The sequence below is a fragment of the Ceratosolen solmsi genome, unplaced genomic scaffold, assembly GCF_000503995.2.
Source record: "Ceratosolen solmsi marchali unplaced genomic scaffold, CerSol_1.0 scaffold14, whole genome shotgun sequence".
Taxonomy (NCBI): Eukaryota; Metazoa; Arthropoda; class Insecta; order Hymenoptera; family Agaonidae; genus Ceratosolen; species Ceratosolen solmsi.
This window is the reverse complement of record NW_011948420.1, coordinates 241,132-264,853: the sequence shown is the minus strand read 5'-3', so window position 1 is coordinate 264,853 and position 23,722 is coordinate 241,132. Positions and strand designations below refer to the sequence as shown.

At 23.8% G+C, this 23,722-nt stretch overlaps 4 protein-coding genes across 5 annotated transcripts; 3 read left to right on the top strand and 1 right to left on the bottom strand.

Moving 5' to 3' along the window:
• Positions 1–6,124: 6,124 nt before the first annotated feature.
• Positions 6,125–7,134, top strand: ND-B17 (NADH dehydrogenase (ubiquinone) B17 subunit). Its single transcript, XM_011497898.1, has 4 exons — positions 6,125–6,174; positions 6,350–6,624; positions 6,730–6,831; positions 6,928–7,134. Coding segments are annotated over exons 1-4 (516 nt in total). The 5' UTR covers positions 6,125–6,173; the 3' UTR covers positions 7,066–7,134.
• Positions 7,135–9,201: 2,067 nt separating this feature from the next.
• On the top strand, positions 9,202–10,814 carry Rrp42 (exosome complex component Rrp42). Of its 2 annotated transcripts, none has more exons than XM_011497896.1 (6): positions 9,202–9,320; positions 9,480–9,676; positions 9,899–10,064; positions 10,146–10,340; positions 10,414–10,569; positions 10,663–10,814. In XM_011497896.1, exons 1-6 carry the CDS (start codon positions 9,264–9,266, stop codon positions 10,765–10,767), a joined length of 876 nt encoding a protein of 291 aa, XP_011496198.1. In that variant the 5' UTR covers positions 9,202–9,263; the 3' UTR covers positions 10,768–10,814. The 2 variants fall into 2 exon arrangements, with proteins under 2 accessions (XP_011496198.1, XP_011496199.1); XM_011497897.1 differs by having other exon boundaries at positions 10,414–10,555; positions 10,663–10,768.
• A 1,387-nt stretch (positions 10,815–12,201) lies between these two features.
• On the top strand, positions 12,202–14,316 carry Phax (phosphorylated adaptor for RNA export). The gene is made up of 4 exons (XM_011497895.1): positions 12,202–12,531; positions 12,935–13,559; positions 13,642–13,914; positions 13,991–14,316. The coding sequence occupies exons 1-4, from the start codon at positions 12,481–12,483 to the stop codon at positions 14,257–14,259; spliced, it is 1,218 nt and encodes a 405-aa protein (XP_011496197.1). The 5' UTR covers positions 12,202–12,480; the 3' UTR covers positions 14,260–14,316.
• An 819-nt stretch (positions 14,317–15,135) lies between these two features.
• Positions 15,136–22,679, bottom strand: mute (gon-4 like protein muscle wasted). Its single transcript, XM_011497894.1, has 16 exons — positions 22,627–22,679; positions 21,923–22,338; positions 21,532–21,831; positions 21,086–21,360; positions 20,812–21,017; positions 20,536–20,735; positions 20,134–20,448; positions 19,869–20,061; positions 19,459–19,584; positions 18,877–19,377; positions 18,521–18,677; positions 17,910–18,462; positions 17,473–17,716; positions 15,680–16,181; positions 15,300–15,571; positions 15,136–15,221 (listed from the first exon to the last, which is right to left on the bottom strand). The coding sequence occupies exons 2-16, from the start codon at positions 22,297–22,299 to the stop codon at positions 15,171–15,173; spliced, it is 4,272 nt and encodes a 1,423-aa protein (XP_011496196.1). The 5' UTR covers positions 22,300–22,338; positions 22,627–22,679; the 3' UTR covers positions 15,136–15,170.
• Between the last annotated feature and the right edge of the window lie 1,043 nt (positions 22,680–23,722).

Here is a 23,722-nt window from a genome sequence, read left to right as displayed (position 1 = left end):
AATTCCATACTAACAAATAATAAATGAAGTTATATGATATTTAGACAAATATAGAACAAAAGAATTTTCTTAAAATATTGAAAAAAACTTACTAAAAAATCAAAATTTAGCTCAAAATTACAGCATCTACGAAAACCACTGCCACAATACTTTTTTAATATTTTGCGTTATGTTAACAACGCGAAAAGGTGGTCACTTTTCTACATGCATTATTGTGGTTGTTTAGTAAAAAAAATCTTAATAAAATCAAAATAATTTTAATTGCTTAACAGACATGTAAACTTTTAGAATCTAGCCTAGATTTTACATAGTTTTACATAATAATAGCACTCAGAATTCTACGCTTAATTAATATTCGTAATTTATTAACAAATAAAAATTATGAAATGATATAGATAAATAAAAAACGATCGTATTTGCAACTCAAATGATTTTTAAATAATCAGCTTAGTATAGGAAAATGTTTCTTAAAAATTTCTCGATTCGAGAGGGCCTATGCGCGTTTGTTGTTGTCATTTTAAAACATTTAAAAAAAATATTTTAAAAAAAATATGTACGTAAACAAATTTAAGTAAATTCAAATGTACACGTATACGCATGCGTGATCTCGCGCTTACATAAAGATCTCACACGAGCACACATCTACAAACTTATTGAGGATTTCATCTTCAATGATAAATAACCACGTTATACTCAATATCATTAGTAAAAGTGCGAATGATTAATCATCGTTTACCGACTTTTGAGATTCAGCCTTAAAAGCATATAAGGTGATAACGCACTATAAGTAATAAAAAAGATTTTCAAAAGTGTAGTATGATTCTAATAGTGGTAAAATATAATTGTATCAATGGATACATTGCATGAAATTTCAAAGCAAAGAAATAAGACGATACTAAATGTCAAAAAATAATCTTTGAATCATTATGTATAATAGTTATACAAAGTCTCTTTTTCTGAGATATATACTATACATGTATAACGTAAAAAATACTACGTAAAGTAGAGTGCGCATAAAATCTTTTAAAAAATTGTAATTGTATAAATGCAATAATATTAAAAATTTTACGAATTTTAATGTGCTTACAATAATATTAACATTCACGTACATAAAATAACATCCTAATACATAAATGGTGTTTGTGAAATAAAGTTTAATTCATATTACAGAATAGTAAGGAAGTAAATATACAAATATACGCTATAATTACAAATGGTGATATATATGGAAAGAAATTATACAACAAATGATTTTTTTATGATATCTGCTTTCAATAATTCTTTGAATACTACTGTATGTAAAATATAAAATAATTTGTTTTTCATGATGTGCAATTTATTTTGATGCAACATAGATTTATTTTCTAAAAACATGAACGTAAAATTTATTGTATTTTGTAGTGCGTTATTTAAGTAAATGATAATTAAATAATAATTGTCATAAAATTTAATGTTACTTGAACAGAGGATTGTTCTATAATTTGGATTTTTTCTATTTATTTCTTTTAACTGAATGGTGCATTAAAGTTATGTGAAAATAAAATTCAATATATTCAACATAAAATTATAAAAAGGCAGAATTTTCCTATTTCTATTTTTTTAAATCAACTTTACTCTTCATTATAATATACGTAAAACAAGTATAGCGAATAAACAGTAGTGATGCTTTATAACGTTCTGAAATTTGAAAAATTATCTATTCAAAGTACACAAATATAAAAAGAAATATACTTGGCTATAAAAGCAAAACAAGCTCGAATAATGAACGCAACATACACCAAGAAAAACTGTAAAACATTCAAGCGATAGTAATTTTAATTAAAACCAGAATAGTGCGTTATTTATCGCATCTATACAAGAAAGTATTTATTATGTATGTACGAGAAAATATATCTAAGTTAAAGAAAATCATATTCAATATATTAGGCAGAAAGAAGAAAATAAAAAAATCTTATAACATATTTGCATTATGTTTTATCGTCCACATAATATACATAATGTTGTGATTAACATATTTTATAATTTTAATATGTTATGATTCCTTAATAATGATGTATGATATATTTTATGTGAATCTTATCCAGATACTGGTGGATTATGTAGATTATATATAGTAAAAAAAATGTTGACTATTAGAAAGATTTTATTGATTAAGAATTTAAACAATGAACATTAGTTAATAAAACTAAGATGGAAGTAAAAAAATACAGAATTAAATATTAATGAAAAATGATAAATTAAGTGCAAAATAAAATAGATAGAATTAAGATGATTATAAAATGTATACAAATGAATTATAACAAATGTTTGAACTATACCACTATAATTAAAGAATGTTGTACATATAAGATAGTTAGGTAAATACAAGTGGCTAAAAGTATATCTTGAAAGAAAAAATCTAACACGTATTAAAAAACATAATGAAAAAATTTTTACTGTTACGCATAATTAGCGTAAAGTGTATCTTTTCCACGATTCAAACAGTATCGCAGTTTTGAAGATTTACTATGATCATACTTCTTCCTTTCAATGCACAATAAAGTATCACAGTAGCAGCCATATAACGTGATCAGCCGAGCACAAATCTTTCAAAATAAATAACAGAAATGTCAAGAAAAGTAATCAAATCTTCACAATATGATATTTCTCAAAAATATTTTAAAATATTTGGCCTTCGACGGTCTCGTATCAATATTTAAACACAAAGTATTTCATGAAGATATAATTAATAATATAATTAATTAAATGAAATATAAACGAAAATAAAACTAAGGGGAAAAAATTAATAAAGTAAAAAATTAAAAAAAATTAAAAGAAACATATATGCCTGTAGGTTCGACATTTGATGTTCGTTAAAGCGTAGGCGATATGTTACTTTTTTCGTTGTAAACGAAACACGTGGAAACGAATACATGTTCGTATCTAAATCACTCTCTAGGCTGTGAGACGCGAGCTAAGCATCGATAAACTTGCTCAAAACCTCAATCATATGTGTCAAATCAAGTAATTATACTTTATAAAACAATAAAGTATCCTTATTATAATTTCATTATCTACATACATAATCTCATTATCTTCTAGCTCTTGTCGAATGAAGTGGTTTATATTTAATTGTTTACGTACAATAAATTTAAAAAATTTGAAGTTGAAAATAAAATAAAATTGAAATAATCTTATATAATAGAGTATATAAAATAATAAAAAACTTTCATTTATTAAACATTCAACTTTATTTTATTAATTTATTGTATTATATATTGTATTAATGTAATAATTGCCTATTATAATTGTTGACAAGCATCTATTGTAATCATTACCAAAGAAAAAATATTTCAATTGTTTTACCTTTTTCGTAACATCCACATACGTATATCTTCACAATTATCTTTGTTAATTATGTTAATAAAAATAAAAATTTATGAATATAACATAAATAAAAAAGATTATAATATGTAAACGTACATACATACATGCATAAATATAAATGTACACACTCGCGCGCGCGCGCGCGCGCGTGTGTGTGTGTGTGTGTGTGTGTGTAGATAATGAAGTCTTTAGTCATCTCAAATAAAAAATAGAGTCAATACTGTGAAATATCTAAATATCTATAACCATTAGACGTTAGATAAAAAATAAAAAATACTTGTTTAACTTACGAAATATGTTTTATGATGAAGTATATAATAAAATTGAAACGACTAAATATATAAATGATCTATCTATAAATAATTTGTTTATATATTTTATTTCCTAACTTCTATCCTTATAAATGATTTATTATCTATTAATCATTACTTATTTTATAATCGTTTTTACATTAATTAATGAAACCATATTAATTAAAGTTATTAAAAATGTGAAAACATTATATAACATTGAAATGAGTTAAAATATGTTTATTTTATAAATATTCATTATAATATTTTGATATTGTTAAGTTTAATATTTTTATTATTTATAGTTTATCATTTAATTTAACTGTTTTAAAGTGAATTACGATATGTAATGATTTTAAATATAAATATTCTCTTATTAATATTTTGTTAAATTTATCAACTACATGTTAATTTTGATATAATAATAAATAAAGGCGAAAATTTCATTTATAATTCATTTTGTAATCTCTTAACAATATTTTTACTGTAATAACACATTTTTTATTGCAAAAATATGTAGATATGTATTCAAGAAATTAAAGTTAAAAAAAATTGTGCTGCTTCTTTTCACCTGCTAATTTTATTGTATACAATCTTCTGTAATTGAACTATTGAATAAATACTATTGTTCAACTCAACTCATAAATAGTGTTATCAATTTATTTTTAAAAGTTCTGAAAATTTGTACAAAGATTGTATGAGTTGTTTTGATTTGTTGAGGAAACTGTTCAAAAATACTTTGTAAAAATCAACTATTAATGTGTAAGAAGATAAAAATATATTACGTATATCATACATAAATATATTAACATTATTTTATACAGTCATAAAAAATATAATATATACAAATAAATGCTATTAAATAGTTACATTCTGTTTACAGTCTAGATCTGTATATTGTATTAAAATTAATATACTTTGTTCGGAATTGGAGGATTTTTCCAAGACCTGCCGTTCTTAGAAATTTATAAGCCTTTTAGTTCTGGAACTTGTAAACATTGATTCCTGGAACTGTCGAAGCTTCTATAGCTTATTCTCGAGCGTCCTACAATGTTTATCTAGGCTCTACATAGCAATATCTATTGAATTATCGAACCTTACGAAGCTTCGCTTTCGCAGAATTGGCGAATAGTCTAAAGCTTGATTCTTGAACGTTCTGCAAGTCTGCCTAGTCTCCGCGTAGCAACATCTAAGCATTGTTACCAGTTATCTTAGCTACTTTTGCCACATCAACGGTACATCTCAAAGCAGCTCTGACTATACAATCAATGGTTTCATTCTCGCATATAGACGATTCACTGCTAACTGTGGTACGACTTTCATCGAGGTTGATGTCGCTCTTAAAAGACTGTTCATTCAAGACACCCTCGAACAGCCACAAATTAGAAGTATTATATAATAAGAGAATACTCAATGGGAATTCAATCCACCAGCAGCGCGCCACATGGGAGGGAAGTGGGCAGCTGTGGTGAATCAGTAAAACACCACCTAAGACGCACCATCGGATAAACCTTGCTCACCTATGAAGAGCTCACTACCTGGCTTGCTTAAATCGAGGCAATCCTCAATTCAAGGCCTTTAAAGCCAATGATTGACGACCCCGAATATATTGCGGCACTCACTCCAGGACATTTCCTTATAGGGAGCTCGCTTACAACTATTCCAGAAGCGTCTCTCAAGGAACTGTCAATTTCAGGATTGTCTCGCTAACAATTTTTACAACAATATATACAACAATTTTGGTCACAATGGTCAACTCACTATTTATAACGGCAACAATCAATTTTCAAATGGCATCATTCACGGAAAGACATTAAGATTGGATCCTGACAACATCGTCAACGAGATGGAGCAACTACATCCTTGTAATAGAACATAGTTCACATTCTACCATGAGAAGTGAATTCAATTCAACAATGATGTAATTGTCAATAAACGAAAAATAAAAGATGTTTTAACGAAGTCTGCACATTGTACATCTCTAGTCTTTCCATTTAAGTCCTTACCTAAGCATCGCTAAGGCGGGCGGCAAATTCATTGAACTATTGAACCTGGCAGTTCGAGCCAGAAAATCAATCACATTTTCGAACATACTTAAATACAGTAAGTAATAAATGATAAATAAATTTTTAAAAAGTAATCTATTATCGAAAGAAATATTTAGTTTAATTAAAATTTAAGTATATAAAGATATTTAAAAATACAGGATAATACGCAAGAAATTTTTCTCTTTTGCCTTTATTACTTTATTGTAAAGAATTCCTATAATATACAATTAATATATAACTATTATATAGAAAAATTATATAAGCAAATTCTTATACGTTCCAAAGAATGTATTATTTTAAAATACTTTTTAAATATTTTTAAATGATTTATTAATTAGAAATTTTTAAAAATGTTTATGTCTAACCTAAGCAATATTGTAACTTAATATAGAGGTTTTAAATATATATTAATATAAGTAGACTCATAACCTATTATTCAACAGTATTGGTCTGCAGAACAGAAAACAAAAGTTTGTATATTATTATTTTAGTTTATTATAAAATATATTAAAAAATTAAAATTTAAAAAAATTTATTATTTATCTTATATCGTGCATGTTTTGCATGTTTTGGATAATTAAGAAAAATAATCAATTTGGTATAAAATTTTTGTATAGCATTTTTTAAAAAATTTTTTTATTTCAGTGGGTGGATCAAATGATATTGCTAACAAATATGGATGTTCTGAGAGTGGTGGTGTCAAAGTTATGGGAATTCAAGGTAGAATGGGAAGAGAAAGAGAGCGTATGTTAGGTATGACAGAAGCAGAACGTGCTTGGCGTGCTAAATGGGTAAAAGATCAGATTTTACACAATGAACCTATAATACCACAAAATTATTACAAAGAACGATACAATCCAATCAGAAGATTTTATAGAACACCTTTAAATAAACTAGAGGCAGCATTGGTTCCAATTGCTGTATGAATTTATAGTATAATATTTAAATTTTTTTTTTATATATTTTTTATGTATTTAGAATTTTTCAGTCTTGTTTGAAAACAAAATCATATATTATTATTATAGGGATTTCAAACAGCTCAATTTACAAGACACTGTATTGCAAAAATGGGAATGTTAATATTGGGTATATATTGCGCACACTATTATATGAAATATAACAGAGGTGTAAGTTAGTTTATATTTATAATATATCATTAAAAGTTATAAATTGTATTTCATAAGAGTAAAGCATTTTCTAAATTTTATTGTTTTATTATACAGAATTGGACCAGTAAAAAAGGATGGAAACTTACTTCATCTTCAATAGCATTATATCCTGGTGATCCTGATTTTCCAAATATGAAAGAAAAAAAACCTCAAGACTATGCTACATTTGGATTTGAAAATTCACCTATTTAAATGTTGCTAATAAAATTGTACACAATAGAATAGTTAGATTTTCAATTAATAAATTATATATAATAATTATTACAATTTAACTAGTATTTTCTTATAAAGATTTATATATAAATTGAAAGGATTAATTTACTTTATAATTCTAATTAAGATTTATTAATATTAACTTGTTTGTTACAAAATAAATTAAATTATTGTAATTATAAATAATTGTAGTTAAAGATTCTCACAAATAAATGTTAAATTTTTGTATACCATACAATAATTTTAATTCTATTCAAATTTTAATTTAACAATTTTTTAATTGATCAAAAATCAATTATAAAAAACTAAAAAAAGTTAGATATTCTATAATATTTAAGGCAACTATTTTATTATTATTTGTTGTTTATCTCTCAATTATAAACTTTCTAACAACAAAACTTTAGCAGGTATTTCAATTATTTAAATTAATCAAATGAGTTATGACTTACAAAACCATTTCAATTATTGAACAATGTTCTTGAAAATATTTTATGAAAACTACAAAGATAGAAGATATTCTTATGTAAATATATATAATATAACAATTACAAACTAATGCTAATATGTATACAAATTTGATTCTATTTCAAAATCTATTTGTTCTATTTTATAAAAATATATATGATTTTACTAATTAAACAGTTTCATATTAACAGTTGTAAAATAGGTTTTTATATTAAAATAGTAAAATAGTAAATATTTATAAATTCAGTTAATCATTATAAACCTTTGTTATTTAACAAATTATAAGTTATAAGTTTATTTTTATAAGTGATAAAAACAATTTTTATACAAGATAATTTATATACTATAAAATGTATTATTTACAAGTATCATTACCTAATCATAACCAATTTCTACTTTTTATATATTATTGAGAATGTAAGAATATTTAAATTAAAATATGCATGATTAAAGTATAATAATTTTATTGATTATTCATTCTTGTAATCGAATCTTTACTTGTCATTGTTCTATTATTTAAGTATGTTATATTTTCAAAATCTATAAAATCTTTGTTAAATAACTAATTTTCGTTAGATTAATCCTCTGATTTATTTGAACCTTTTTGAATAATGTCATTCTAATAAATAAACAATTACATTATCTTCTATAATTGTTGATCTGCTAACGAAAATTTTACACATTTATTGTAATTAAATAAATTTAGAACAATATGTAACAATATGTTTATTAAACCACCTCATTATATGTTACAAAACCATTTAAAAAATCTATAATGTTTATATATAATATAGTTTAATATTTCTACAAATTAAATATATTAAACATCTTTCATTTTTATACTTCTATTTCCTTTTGATCCTCATTTAAAACACAAATATCTTAGTAAATTTATATTACTTAATTTGTAATATCATATACTGTAATTAATATTCCAAATTGTAGAGTATTTATTGATTTTGAATCTATGAAAAATATCAATTTAAGTTTTATTTTCGTTTTTTTTTTAAATTATATTTTTATCCCCATAAGCTTCAGTAAACACCAAAAATTTATTGAAATAATGATTTCGATGTTTTATGAATCACATTTACAAATATTTCGATTTTATAAATTATCTTAAAAACTATAAAGTATTTTAATTAATAATGAAATATATTAATTAAAAAAAAGCCTTGCTTTATGTAATATTATCGTAGTAGTATCATGCTTAACATATTAATTGTCAAAAGTTTTTAATAATTGTATTTTAGTTCACTTGACAATCATCGATGTAAATACGAGTCGTTGATGCAGGTTAAAAATTTATGATAGTGACCTCTGTAACAACAATAATTTGTTCAAAATTTATATTTTTATAGTTTTTCTGATAAATATTTCGTATACAGGTTGTACCGTCAACTAACATTGAACCAATTGTCAATAGTTTCTATAATTTCATTTTCTACTAATCATGTATGTATAGGACATATTGGAAATGTTATACAATGCATAAATTTTCTCTTGTACAGTCAAATCGGAAATAGTAGTTATAATTTTTAATTTCATTTATTGATCATCGGTCTTGTAAATTTTTGCTTATTGTTTTTATATGTATTTAATGCATTTATAATTTTAATTAAAATCGTAAACTTTTGTAGGTTCTAAATAAACTAATAAACATGGAAATATAAAAATTTGAGTGTTCTTAAATTATTTTATAATTGAATGAAATGGCTGAAATACCCTTAAGTTTAGCTGAAAAAACTTTTATCCTTCATGGTATAGATGTAAGTAATAAATAAAAATAAATTTAAAATGTTTAAATTAATATTTAATATAATTGTTTAGTATAATATTACAATACAATTAAGGTAATAACCAATAAAATTTAAATATAGAATTCTTTAATTAAATTTATAAAATCATATTGATAATCCTTATTTTAGGCTGATTTTAGAAATGATGGTAGAAGTCGAACGCATTATCGATGCATGGAATTAGAAACAAAACTAATGGATCAAGTTCATGGATCAGCTAGATTAAGAATTGGAAATACTGATGTTCTTGTTGGCGTTAAAGTAGAAATTGATACACCATATCCTGATAGTCCTGGTGATGGAAAATTGGAATTTTTTGTTGATTGGTAAATAATATTTTTAATTTTAAATTGGTGTAGATAATAAAACATCTTTAAAGAATTTTGATGTAAGCTTTTTTAATTCATGTAAGCATACTTCGTTATGTAAAATTTATTCTTGTTTAATATATAAATCATCAAATATTATATCTTTTTTATACATAAATTATTTTCATTTGATTCTATTCATATTTGAAAAATAATGTAATGTATATAATACATTAATAGCTCAGCAAATGCTACTCCAAGTTTTGAAGGAAGAGGAGGAGAGAATCTAGCTAATGAAATAAGCAATGTTCTTGCATTAGCCTATCAATCTCCTGATGCTATGGATCTAACTCAACTATCTATACTACCTCATAAAAAATGTTGGAAATTGTTTGTAGATATTTTAGTAAGTTTCTTTTATCAAATAGATTTTTATTTATTGTATAACAAAATATTTTTATAAATATTATAATGAATAACCATTTAGATTCTTGAATGTGGTGGTAACTTATTCGATGCAGTAGCTATTGCAGTAAAAGCAGCTTTATATAGTACAGAAATTCCAAAAGTAAAATGTGCTACTTTAGATGGTGGTGAAGCTGATATCGCTTTATCAGATGACACTTATGAAAGTGTAAAATTGGATACAACAAATTTTCCAATTCTTGTATCACTTTATAAAGTACATATGTTTATACTTTTATTAAAACTTTCTAAAAATTATATAACATCATCAATTAAAAATTATTTTATAGATTGGAGACAGTTGTGTTGTTGATCCAACTTCTGAAGAAGAAATGTGTAGCAGTGCAAGTATTGTAATTTCTGTTATGCCAAATGGAAGGATATCATCTATTGTTAAAATGGGATATGGGAGTGTGCATCCTACTACTCTAAGTAAAACATTAGATGTAAACAAATTTTCATATCTTATTTTATATGTATTGTATATAAAATTGGTTTTATTGTGTTAAAATTTTTAATTATATTTATTTTCTTTTAAGATGGGAACAAAAGTTGGCATTGAATTAAACAACGAAATTATATCAGCTTTAAAACGTGAAGATGAACTTGGGCTTAATAGAGAAATTATAGGTTTTCTAAGATAATATAATAATATGAACATTTATTTTGTGTAAACATGGAAATTAATTCATCACTGTTTTTATAATAACGTTATATTTTTATAATATTTATCATTGTATAAATATTGTAAAACATTTCAAATCGTTCAAATATAAATCAATTTAAAAATGTATTTATATATATTTGTATTTATGAAATATTAAAACATCATTTAAGAAAGTAATTATTTTGAAATCCAATCAATTATGAAATCTACAAAATACATAAACAAAAATTGTACTTCCGATTGAAGGTTATTTTGTACAAAATTATACAAAATAATTTGATAAAAGTTATATATTCAACAGTATTGCTTATACGATTAAAATATATGTGAACTAATAATATTCATAAAAACATGTACATTACATAATTTAATATTATAATTTTTTATTAATCATAATTACTCTGAAAGAATTTTTACTAAATAGTTTATAAAAATGTAACTCATACATATTATAAAAGAAGTAATTAGTAAATTATATTTCCTATTGGAATAAACCTTACCAAATAATTAAAATTAATAATGCAAAAATATCAATACGATTTTTGCGTGTGAGTGTGTGAGTGCATGTTTATATTTAAAGGTAAAGAGGAAAATAAATTAATTTTATTACTAATGTTACAAAACAATCTAGAAATTCTTTGTAAGGCATTTTTCGACATTGTTATTTATAATAATAATCCTATTATAATTCAATAATAATAAATAGTATATAATTTTAAATGAAAAAATCTAAAATATTGGCTTTATGTTTTTACTTACATATGCTATAATATGTCGAAAATTAAAATATACATTTTTTAATTTCTTCAAAATTTTATATTGTTTATTTGCATTTATAATTTTTTTGTTAATTAATTAATTTTTAAATATACATATTTAAAGTAAAATTTTATTATGAATGTTTACCTTACTGTTACTCAGATCAATAATTCGAAATTTATTCGCCTGTTGACCTTCTATATGATTATTAATTTATTCACTAATAATTTATATTGAGTATTTTCATTAGAATTATTCACCCATCATGATATAAAATTAAATATTAAAAATAAATGAAAATAATTTAATATTCGAACATATTAAAAATAAGACATTTTCAGAATATTTTTATCTTTTAATCTGCAACAAATAATTTCAAATATTTAGTTTATTCAAATTTAATATTGATTTTTCTATTCCTTTTACGATTTTTAAATGTATAAAAATGTGAATCCAATAAAAATTGCAACTTGTTCGGAACACTTATTCAGTATTAACTGTATAAAAATGGTTTAATAAATCATTAAAAAACAAAAAAAAAAAACAAAAAAATGGGACCAATTGTTTCAGTTTTATTAGAATTAGCAATGCTATATTTGTCAAATGCTTAGGTGTATATCTTACATAGTACAGTATGAAATACAGAGGTGTGTCGAAAATTCAATCTTGCCGGGACTCGAGCGAGGAATAGTAGAACCAAGTACACTAGGAATCTGAGGAGTAGAGAACTGGTTGTTGCTAATTGCATTGAATTAAACTGTGCAAAAAAATTGGCAATATACTGAGAACTGAGAAGGGTTATTGTCAGACAATAGTCTAGTGTTCAATATTTAATCGAGTTTGAATTTGTCATAGAATATTTAAAGTGGAAAAAATTATTGCAACTATACATCAGCATTTTATATTAATTTATTCACTGTATTCCCATTCAATGGAGACAGAATCTCTAGAAGTCGAAGACGGGGAAGTCGTCGAGGATGAGGTAAATCTATTATTTGACAGAAAATTCACATAACCTTACTTTTTCATTTTAATATTTGTCATTCCACTACTCATATTTACAATTTCCTAAAGATTAAAACTATGTTAATCATTTTAAATACGTCCATTTTAATTTTGTTAAAAAAATTTATATTTTTATATTGTATTTTAAATTTATGTATTACGTTTTAAAAACTATATAATTTTTTATATACATGTTAAAATATTAACTTTATATCAATTTTGCATATATAGTTTTAATACCGAAAATGTATACTATTATTTACACCTAATTTTTTGCAATAAAATTAATTCTTTTTTACTTCTAAATATTGAAAATTCACAACCTTACTTTTACATTGTACTATATTGCTATTCTAGTTCAAATTTTTATATATTTTCAGTCCATTGATGCCTTCGAAACTTATAATATTTTGCAGCGACCTCATAGCCATGTTCCTCCTGTACCGGAACAAACTATAAAACTTAAATATAGTGATGAATCAGATGCATTAGATGTATCTGATGCTTCTGAAAGTGATTCAGACTCAGATGCTGGTCACAGACTGACAAAAAGACCCAAAATTAAGATAAAACGTAAAACATTTGGGCAACAATCTAGATCTAGTAATGATAAATATAAAGTTTGGTGTACACAAGTACAAGAAGAATCATTAACAGAAGACTTGGTTTCTTGTGGAGTTACAAAAAATATATATCACAGTCGTAATGTGGAAAGTTATGATTATACATTAGGATATTCGCATAATAACAAAAACAGACATGGTAATAATTCTTCTGATGAAGATCAGGAAACAGAAACAAGACTGACAAATAAACGAACATTTAAAGATAGACGTAATGTTAAATTAAGGTTGGGTAAAAGGAGGAAAAGTCGTGAAGAAGAAGATTATCTAAAAGGATCAGCTAGAATAATTCCTGATTTAATTGTCACACTAGAATCTACTAATGAAGAAGTAGCAGTGGATATTGCACATAAATTGTCTGAAAAGAAAGATGAACTGATAAGTAAATTTTTATTTTATAATCCATACTTTCCTATTAAAATAAAAATAAATAAATATATTTTGATGGAATTAAACTATTTTAGAAAGGGTAGTTGAAATTTTAGGAAAAGAACAAGCAATTGATTTTTTTCAAAAAACTAAAAAAATAGAAGAAGAAGGTGGTATGTTAATAATGAATGGTTCTAGAAGAAGAACTGCTGGTGGAATTTACCTTTATCTTGTTAAAAATGACGATGACATTCCACAGCCTAAAATTCGAAATATTTTTTATCAAGATAAAAGGGAAAATACAGAAAGAAAGAAAGAGACGTCACATAGAAAACAAAAAACCCAAAAGCTTATGAAACTTTTAGAAAGTATGTACATCGATTATTATTCTAAAAGAGAGAATGTCCATTAAAAATTGTTCTAAAATTTAATTAAAATTTTTAGACGGGTCAGACAAAGATTTACCAGCTTTACTAACAAGAGCAGAACTTTCAACACAACAAATTGCAGAAGAAGCACGATTAAGAAGAGGTGAAGGAATGGATAGAATTCCAATTGATTCAGATCGTACAGTTTCTAATCCACCTCCAAGTCCTGTCACAGATGATCCTGATCATTCTGAACCATCTAATCTAATTCAATCAAGACACATTCAAGCATATGAAGATGATTTTCTTGACATTGGAGTGGAAGTAGATATGGAAGTTTTTTAAATCATTCTAATCATATTTTTTTTTGTAATGAAATTAAAGATGCGTCATTATTTGAAGATTATTAATTTAATACCGTTTTGTAGAATTTTTTCAGTTGAAAACAATATTAACTTTGATTATTTCCACGTTTTTTACATATGTAAAATTCAGAATTCATATATAATTGTAAATATGTGCGTGCTGATTGTTCGGACTCGCTCGCTCATTTTGTACAGATTTTTGCAAATATTTATGTAAAATTTCATAACAGAACTTAAAATTAAAAAACAGTTTTAATAAACCAATTAATTATAACTGAGGTAAAGGTAAAGGACCTTGAATCTTGTATATTATTACATTCTCTAAAATATTTTAAACTTTAAATAGATTTTATATAAATTTAATCGTTTCGGTAAAATTATTAAAACTAAAGCATCCTCCTATAATAATTAATAATATACACTTAATTTAAAAGGATTTTTATAGAAAACCCCATTAATAATTAAACACATCTATTAAATAGTATAAGTAAACTATTAATATAACATTTATTTTAATAACCCAAACTATTTTAAACAAGTTTTATCTTAAAACTAAATAAATTGACTAGTGTATGATGAATATAGTTTATATTTCTAATAATCTTAAGCAGCGTACAATATAAGCTAACTATTGTAAACGTTGTATTAAAATTTATAATTATATGCTTTTATATGTAGTGTACATAACAGTATCCAATTTGGATAAAACAATTAACTTCCATTTTATCAAAGTAAAAACTAACTTTGTTAGTGAGACAAGCATCGTTAAAGTTTAAATCATTAAAAAATAAATATTAATGTTTCAAATGGTATTTCAAATATTTCTTTTTTATTGAATTGATTAATTTTATATTTTAAAAGCTGTACAAAATCAATATATACAAAAAAATATTATGCCATTTTTTCTATTAATGAAAGCAAATATTCACATCGTTCTTTCACCTACAAAACCAATAATAAATAATGTGATTTAAGAAAAATCAAATACTATATAAAATTGTAATAAATGCGTCTATTTACCTGTCCAACAGTTCGATTTTTCAAGAGTAAACTAATGGCAAGAAAAGTTTTTTCAGAATAATCTTTTTGAACATTTTGTAACAGTACTTTATCATCTTGCATTGTCCATGGTGCATCTAAAGATTTTTCTGTTTCTAAATTTGTGCTACTATCAGAATCAGTGGAAACATCTAATTTATCTATACTTGTAGATGAAATATTAATTTTTTCTGGACTAGTCATTGTATCATCTTCGTGACTATCAGTGCTTATTTCTCCAAATTTATTACCAACTTCGTATAATAAATTTTTTTAAAGTAATTACATTTAAAATAAAACATTAAAAAAGATATTGTAATTTGATAAGTAATTATTAAAAAAATTCTTTATATGGTACTCACATGTATCTAATTCTACATAGTCTTCATTTGTATTGCAGCCAGTACTTTCGTAAAATTCTATTTTATCTGTGTCTACATTAAATTCATTTTGTTCATCGTCAGTTCGTTGTTCAAATCGAATATGTTTTTTTTCAGTTCTCTTTTCTCGTTTAGATTTGACTGACGTTGATTGTATTTTAGGTAATTTTATTTTATGATCCGTTGATTTTGATGGTGATTTTATACTTTTTTTGGATTTAGACACTGATCTATCACTATCCTCGTTATCTTTTGTAGGTGAGCTTTTAGATGAACATGGTTTTAAATTCGATTCTTCTGATATGGAATCACGTTTAGATGATTTTCGACGTTTTCTAGTTGGTGGACACGGAACAAATCTTTCAGTAGTTTTCAGGGATACCCGTGAAATATTCTCGAATTTCTCATCGTCAGCACCCGGAAACGTTATTTTAGCAGGTCTCAGACCTTCAGAAGTTTGTAAATAAATTCTTCCATTTAAAAACTGAAATATTAATTATTACAAAATTGTTTAGTTTAAAAAGTATAATATTTATTTTTAACGATTTTTTATAGTCTTATTAATATTATATCACATTAATATTATAATCAATGCTACAAATTTTATAAAATACTTATCTTTCATATTTATGGATAATTTTTGTATGAAAATTTATTTATAAATGAATATCTATTATAATAAATCATTTTATTAATTATTAATAATAATTATTATTAACATTAATTTTTAACAAAATATAAAAATTAACTAAATTTACAAAATTACTGTTTTACTTTAATTATAAATATTTTTAGAATAAGACTCATGACAATACAATATCGTCATCAAACTGATTTAATGTATAGATGAATTGATTTATACATGATCTAAAGATTTAGTTACAATATGTAGCATTTATTCATTATTCATTATTAAAACTGATAATAAAGTTGCATTTAATTTTGGTATATCATGGTTTTAATAATATGAAAATCCTCTTATTGAAGACTAAAGTATAGCAAACCAGCATTTCATAGATATTTAATAGATATTTGTATTCTAATTAAAACTTATTGGTTAGAAAAGTACATAATAGTCATTTTAATTACAAGTGGGAGATAAAAATACATAAATTAATAGATAAAAAAAGAAATTTGTAATTTAAAATCTTAAGGAAAACAATAAGTAACATTGAAATTTATTTTTTAAATGCATAATAAATATGAAGAAGCTTACATCTAGTAAATTTATAATAAATACATATTACTGTACAATAATTGCATAAATATAATTTAAACATTAAAAATTTTAAATTCTAAATAATTTAAATTCTAAATAAAAAATTCTAAATAATTTAAAATTTTGAGAAAATTCATACTAGATTTGTTTAAGTAAATAAAATAGTTCACATTTCACAATTACGCTTCTTAATTTCAAATTTTCAAACACTAAAAGAATTAAGGTATAAAATCATCATATAACACTAGTTTATTTTGGAATTTATAAAAATTATACATTATTTAATAAATTTGAATTAAAAATATATTTGAATAAAATCTAATAAAAAATCTTAAAAATATATCACCAAAAAATATATAATACTAATACATAATTTATCATTTATCAAATTATAAATTTAAATCTTACTAAAATAAACAATAATAATGAACAACATAATAATATAAAATTTAATTTAATAATCACTTTTAAATATTTGTGTAGTAATTTAAAATCTGTTGAAAGTGATTACTTTACAGAATAATAAAATTAAATAATATATTGAAAATCTAATTACCCTTGTTCCGCATGATGCACAATGGTCATTCATTCCTTTTAATTTTGAATCATCCATTATACTATGACAGTTACATTTACAGCTATCACCTCCATAAGGATCTTCTTGTGGTGTGAATACTGGTAATTCAATTTTTTCATATAATTCAGGAGCATCTATATCATATGCTTTATTTTTATCATGTGGCCCAACTGGACAAGATAAATTTTCAAACATGTGAGCAGCAAATAAGCTAAATAATAAACTAATCAGAACAAATTTGAACTTTATATTCTTTACAATTAAAAATACTGACAATATTTTACAGTATTATATTTAAAAAAAAATATATAAATTGTTAATAATTATTTTTTTTAATAACTTGATTAATCATATGAAAGATAAAATATATTTTTAAATATACAAAACTATATATCATACATTTAAAAATTAAATACCTATCAGGAGGTTTACCAGTAGGTAGAACTTGTAAAAACATATCCATGATCAAAGGATGACCCTTAAGAGCTACACCCATTATATTTTGTGCAATTTCAACAGACACATACGGATCTGAAGCCATTTGTGTCATTGCCTGCATCACTTTTGCTATACGAGAAGGTTGTTTTGCAAAATACATTTGCGTTACATTAACAAATTCTTTCATCTTTAACATCATTGTATGGTCTACAGATTTATTAATAAGAGCAGCTTGATGAGGTGTTAAGAATAATAAAAAATCTGAACAGAGATCCGGATACTCATACAATTTTTTACAAACTTTTTCATAAAGATCCAATGAGAGTTTATCTCTATCAAAATTCTTTTCAATTTTTATTATAATGTTTGTATCTGGATGAGATGTATCATTTAAAAAACAATCATTAGATTGAGTTGGATTTTCCAACTTTTCACTATAATCCAAGAAAATTTTTAATACCGTTTTGAATAATTCTGGATCTTTCGATTCTAGTTTAACATGTATCTTTTGAATAAATGAAGCAGCAAATTCTGTAATAAAGATATTTGAAACGAAATTATTTTATTGATGTCACAAATACATACTTACTTGTAGCTCTTTCTTCTTCATTTATATTATTTTCTACTTCTAATAATCTTTTTAAATTTTCCAATTCTCTAGCTTGCTTAGTTTTTTTACGACTAGCTGTATTTTTTTTAATAGTTGTGCTGGCCAACATAAGCTCAGCTATTTCATCTTCATTATCCTTTAAAATAAAAATATAATAATTTGTAAAACTAAATTTATATAATTTGATTACGAATTATGGAAAAATCTTGAAATTTATAATTTATAATATATGAAATAGATTTAATATAATTTTATGAATTAAAAATAATGTATTCTTCTTCAAAAATTCTTCAAAAATTAATATTTATTTTAAAAAGATAATTTCACAATATTACCCCTTTTGTAAAAGATGATGCATCATCGTCATTTTTGTCAAAAGCATAATCTTTATTTTCAATAATATTATTGCTTAACGTGGAAGTTTTAGGGGATAGATTTTGAGCCAGTAATTTCATGTTTTGTACACTTTTAATTTTAGCTAACCGAGGAGTTGTCCTTCTTAGACGAATGGGTCTTGATTCATCTTCATCTGTTTCACACGTCCTTAAACTTTCAGCAGATTCAGCATCAGATTCTGTTTCATTTGTTCTAGATAGAGTTGCTATAGTATTTTTACTGGTAGTTTTTGATAAAGAATTACTAGACTCTACTTTCTGAGGAGTAATTAAAGAAGGCATGTGTTTAAACATATTAACAATTGGATTTCTTAATTGATGATCTCTATGTATGATAATTTCATCATAAGAAACAGGAAGAAATTCATCATCGTAGTTGATTACTTTCTCCTTTTGTGGTTTTGAAAATAGTAGAAAATCTTCAATTTTGCCATATTTTAACTGAAATTATAAATTTATTTAATTATTGAGTAACTATTAACGACTTTATTATAATAGAAGAAATTCGTATACATAACTTACAGTATCTATTAAATCTTGCCAAATTATTGGTAAAAATTCTGTTGGTTGTTCAATTGGAGATAATAGTTTATATTCACTCAAAACATGATGTCCTATTTTTGGAGCAGACCCAGTAGTAAAATAATACTGAAGTAATATCACTACTTTAGAATTAAAAGTTAAAAAAAGACAAGAGACTACTCAATTTAAAATAAAATACTTGTTATTATTTCGAGTTATAGAGAATTATTAAAAAACAAATAAAAAAATATTATTTTGAAATATCTAGATTAAACAGAATAATTAAATAATTTACAATAATTTTTCAACATAAAATAATAACTAAAAATTTATTAAATTACTCTTTAAGAAAAATTTTATCTTCAATTTTTATGAAACTTATATGATAAATTGTTTTCTTATGAAAGTACCTTGATAGAATTTTGTTTCTTACTAGATTTGCTTTTATTTATATGATGTATTAGTCCAGTTACGCTTTTAGTTGGAATTAAAAATCGTTGTATTTCTTTCACAGCATCAGCAAATATATCACACTGTCTATTAAATTTTTTTGATGACATTTTAACATGTGGAATAAACTGTTCTAATCCTAAAGCAATCAGACTGCAAGTAATATATAGTTTAAATTCAGTTATATATTTCACCTTAGATATAAATTTATTCGAATTTGATTACTTATCCTCTGATGATAAATATGGTTGTTTACTGGTTTGTGATAGAGCACTAACAAATGTGCTTGGCAATAATTGAGGATGCATTAATGCTCGACTATGTGCCATTAGTTTAATTAATTCCGGATGAAATTTAGTTATATACTTCTTCTTAGTACGAAAAATAATTTCTTCGGTTTCTGCTTCTTTTTGTAAGTAGCTAATATACTCTTGTAAAAACTTTGAATCTGACAATTTTAATTCCCAATCAAGAAGTAGATGAAAAGCATCAGATAAATTCTCAGCTATAAATTCCGAATCCGATTTATCTCCTAAAGTGCTAAACAATAAATAAAATAATTACAGTAGTAGAATATAAATTAAATGTAAATTTTAAAATAATTATATTCTAATAGATTACAATTACCTTAAACTGTATAAATTATTTTTACAAATTTTAGATTGTTGACTCCATTTAGGATGCTTGTAAGTCATAAGATACTGCTGAATCATTAATTGAACATGCTGAGACATTTGAATTGAAAGTAAATAACGTTGATCAGAATTAATAAGTTCTGGAAGTTCTGGCTCAGCTAATACTGGTAATAAATCAACCATTGGATTTCCCTATAATCAAAACTTATCAGTTTAAGTGTTAAGTAACTTTAATAAGTTATATGTAAAAATTCATTAAAAAGTTTACAGAAGAAATATTTTCTATAGATGTAAATAAAATATCAGATGTTTTCTTTTTTTTCGATATTTTTTGTTGCTGTTGTAATTGTTGCTGTTGTTGTTGCTGTTGCTTTGTATATTGATCTGCAAATTCATCGAGTTCAGCTATTAAGGTTTTTAATTCTTTTTTTGATATTTTAACTGCCTTATCTTCTCTTAATTCTTCTTTATCCACTGTATAATGGTAATGTAAAGTGTTAAAAATTTATATTAATTATTGCATTATAAATATTTACACATACGTAAATCTGTTTCTTCATCTTCTAATATATTATATTCAGGATCCGCTTCAGGATCATCTTCAACATTTACTTCTGTTTGAAGAGGTTGAGTGTACAGTTCTTTCAAGAAATTAATGTATTCATCTTCTGGTTCCCAGTCCCAATCGTACATGTCAGTTGTAATATCTGGAGGAATAAATGCTTGTTCAATTTGTTCCAAAGGTGTTTCACTAAGACAGAGTTTTGAACGTGTTCTGTGTCCTATACTTTCTTCTTCTGTTGGAACATGGGGGATACTAAAAAATTATTTTATAAAAATTTAAAAATTGCAATATAAAATTCAATTTATAATATTCTACAAACTGAAGAAAAAATAAAATATGAAAAGCGATAAATTGTTTGACTAGTATAGTTTAAAAAACAAAATTTAAATTAATAATATTATAAACCAATAAAATACAACTTGCAATGATGGTACTTTAAAGATTCCTTCTTTATCATACTGAATATCTGATAAGTGTAATATTTCCAAAGGAGGTGACGTATTGCATGGAATTGCTGGGGTGGTTGACTGAGAATCTACATCACTTCCTAAAGAATTATCAACATCTTTATCATCATCACTTTGTTGATCTTGATCTGGATGATATTCTTCATCAGATGAGTCTTCTGAAAATTCTTCATGAATAAGAATTTGAACATCAGAAGTTGTACTTTTTACAGGTGTTATAGGCCACCGAATATCAGGTTGGGTCATTGCTAATTCTCTGTTGCAATAAAAAAATATATATCATAAAAAATAGTTACTAATTTATATATAATATTAATTATCTGTGAAACAAAATATTTAATTCATACTTGGCCTTAGCTCTTGTTAGTTTAGGTTCAAAAATAATATTATCATCTCCTTTTGTAAGTCTTTTTTGAACCATAGCCATAACATGTTCATTAGAAATAACATGTTTCAAAATGTTCTTAACATTTGTTGCAGTTAAATTAGTTTTAGATGCTTTTGCATCTAATTGCCTTTCTATTTCCTCTTCCATTTTATTTAAAAAAGATGTATCATCTACAGTTTGTCTTCTTAATTTATTAGTATCGTTAAAACTATCTACTTCTGAAACATCAATTTGTAGTCCAGTAGCATCTGAATCTGATGAAGCCTCATTATCAACAGTATCTAAATCTAAATTAAACGAAAAAGACAACTTCCTTTCTCTTGTACAATTGGCCATTGCTTACAATTTAAGCTGTAATTAAAACAAAAACTTATTCTGCAAAAAAATAAATACTAATTTACATCTTGAATATTACAATAGCATCAATTAGTATTGGTAAATTTTAGTATGTTATTTAATAACTTTTTACTTTAAAAAATAAATTTAACAACATTTGTATTAAACACTAATAAAAGAAAGGTTATAAGTGTGCAAAAAAAAATTTGCTTATTTTATTATATTTCTTTAAATTTTAAATATTTTTAAAAACTTATAAATATATACAAAGTTTAACAATAATTATTCATACTCAACACATTGTATTAATAAAATTCTTGTAAATACATTTTAATGACATTGCTAAAGTTCATACGAAGTGGCGGGATAATAATGACGGGAAACACTCCATTCAAAGCATAACACGAAGTGCAGATATTATACCATATTACCACTTTTGTATACGTTAAACAAGGTTATTACAATAAAGCAAAATAAATAATTAAAATTTTATCATATAATTAAAAAATAAATATTCTTATAAAAGTCGGTATTTGCTATATTATTATTAATAATTAAAAATAATAACGATTGTTGACGATTCAGGTTTATCAAATTTTATTAATTATTTTATCATAAATACTTCACTTGGTTTATAACTTATTTTAGTTTTTGTACATTTTTCATTATTCCAAAATTATTTAAATGAAAATAAATAATTAAAAAATATAAAGAAGTCAAAGTAGTTTAATTAATAAAAACTAGAAATTGTTTAATTAAAATTTTAAATAATTATAATACGTATTATAATTTCTAAAATAAATTAAAAAAAAATTCATTACCAATCATTTATTAAAGTTAATAATATACAATTGTACTTAGAAGTTCACAGCCACATTTTGTAAATTTAACTGTTATTTTAAATAATTCCAATAAAAATATATAGTATACTGCTTCAAGCACAAGTACTTCATTTTACAAAAACTAAAATGTTTATATAAATATTTTTAAAAAATATTAATTTTAACTTTTGTAACTAAGAAGATTGATATTTATGTTTAGTTTTTAAATGTTTTCTTATACTTAATATAAGATTACTTATTACATATTATTATTATTTATACATAACGTCTTTATTTTTATATACTTATAAGATTTATTTTCTTTTTATAAGAATTATAAAAAATAAGCCCATTCTAATCTCAACCTTTTCATAAATTTTTTTTATATTTATAGCTTAAAATTTACTTCTACTTTAATAATTTACTCCTACACTTTAAAAAGAAACTGTTTTAATACTAATCGAAGACAAATTTTGTAATAATTTATTTTTAAATTAAATGTAGATGAAAAATAAAATCTAGCTGAAGAGAATTGATGAAAAAGTTTAAATTTTTATATAAAATATATAAGTAGTATTAAAACTGAACTATATTAAAATAGT

Excerpts from the sequence above, each read along its gene's own strand:
- Rrp42 (XM_011497896.1), top strand. The coding sequence starts at position 9,264 with ATGGCTGAAATACCCTTAAGTTTAGCTGAAAAAACTTTTATCCTTCAT. Across the intron at positions 9,321-9,479 it reads TTATCCTTCATGGTATAGAT|GCTGATTTTAGAAATGATGG; the intron begins GTAAGTAATAAA and ends TCCTTATTTTAG. Across the intron at positions 10,341-10,413 it reads TTCTTGTATCACTTTATAAA|ATTGGAGACAGTTGTGTTGT; the intron begins GTACATATGTTT and ends ATTATTTTATAG.
- Phax (XM_011497895.1), top strand. The coding sequence starts at position 12,481 with ATGGAGACAGAATCTCTAGAAGTCGAAGACGGGGAAGTCGTCGAGGAT. Across the intron at positions 12,532-12,934 it reads GGGAAGTCGTCGAGGATGAG|TCCATTGATGCCTTCGAAAC; the intron begins GTAAATCTATTA and ends ATATATTTTCAG. Across the intron at positions 13,915-13,990 it reads GCTTATGAAACTTTTAGAAA|ACGGGTCAGACAAAGATTTA; the intron begins GTATGTACATCG and ends TAAAATTTTTAG.
- ND-B17 (XM_011497898.1), top strand. Across the intron at positions 6,625-6,729 it reads CAGCATTGGTTCCAATTGCT|GGATTTCAAACAGCTCAATT; the intron begins GTATGAATTTAT and ends TTATTATTATAG. Across the intron at positions 6,832-6,927 it reads ATATGAAATATAACAGAGGT|AATTGGACCAGTAAAAAAGG; the intron begins GTAAGTTAGTTT and ends TTTATTATACAG.
- mute (XM_011497894.1), bottom strand. The coding sequence starts at position 22,299 with ATGGCCAATTGTACAAGAGAAAGGAAGTTGTCTTTTTCGTTTAATTTA. Across the intron at positions 19,585-19,868 it reads AGAAACAAAATTCTATCAAG|TATTATTTTACTACTGGGTC; the intron begins GTACTTTCATAA and ends ATATTACTTCAG. Across the intron at positions 19,378-19,458 it reads GGCAAGATTTAATAGATACT|TTAAAATATGGCAAAATTGA; the intron begins GTAAGTTATGTA and ends TTATAATTTCAG.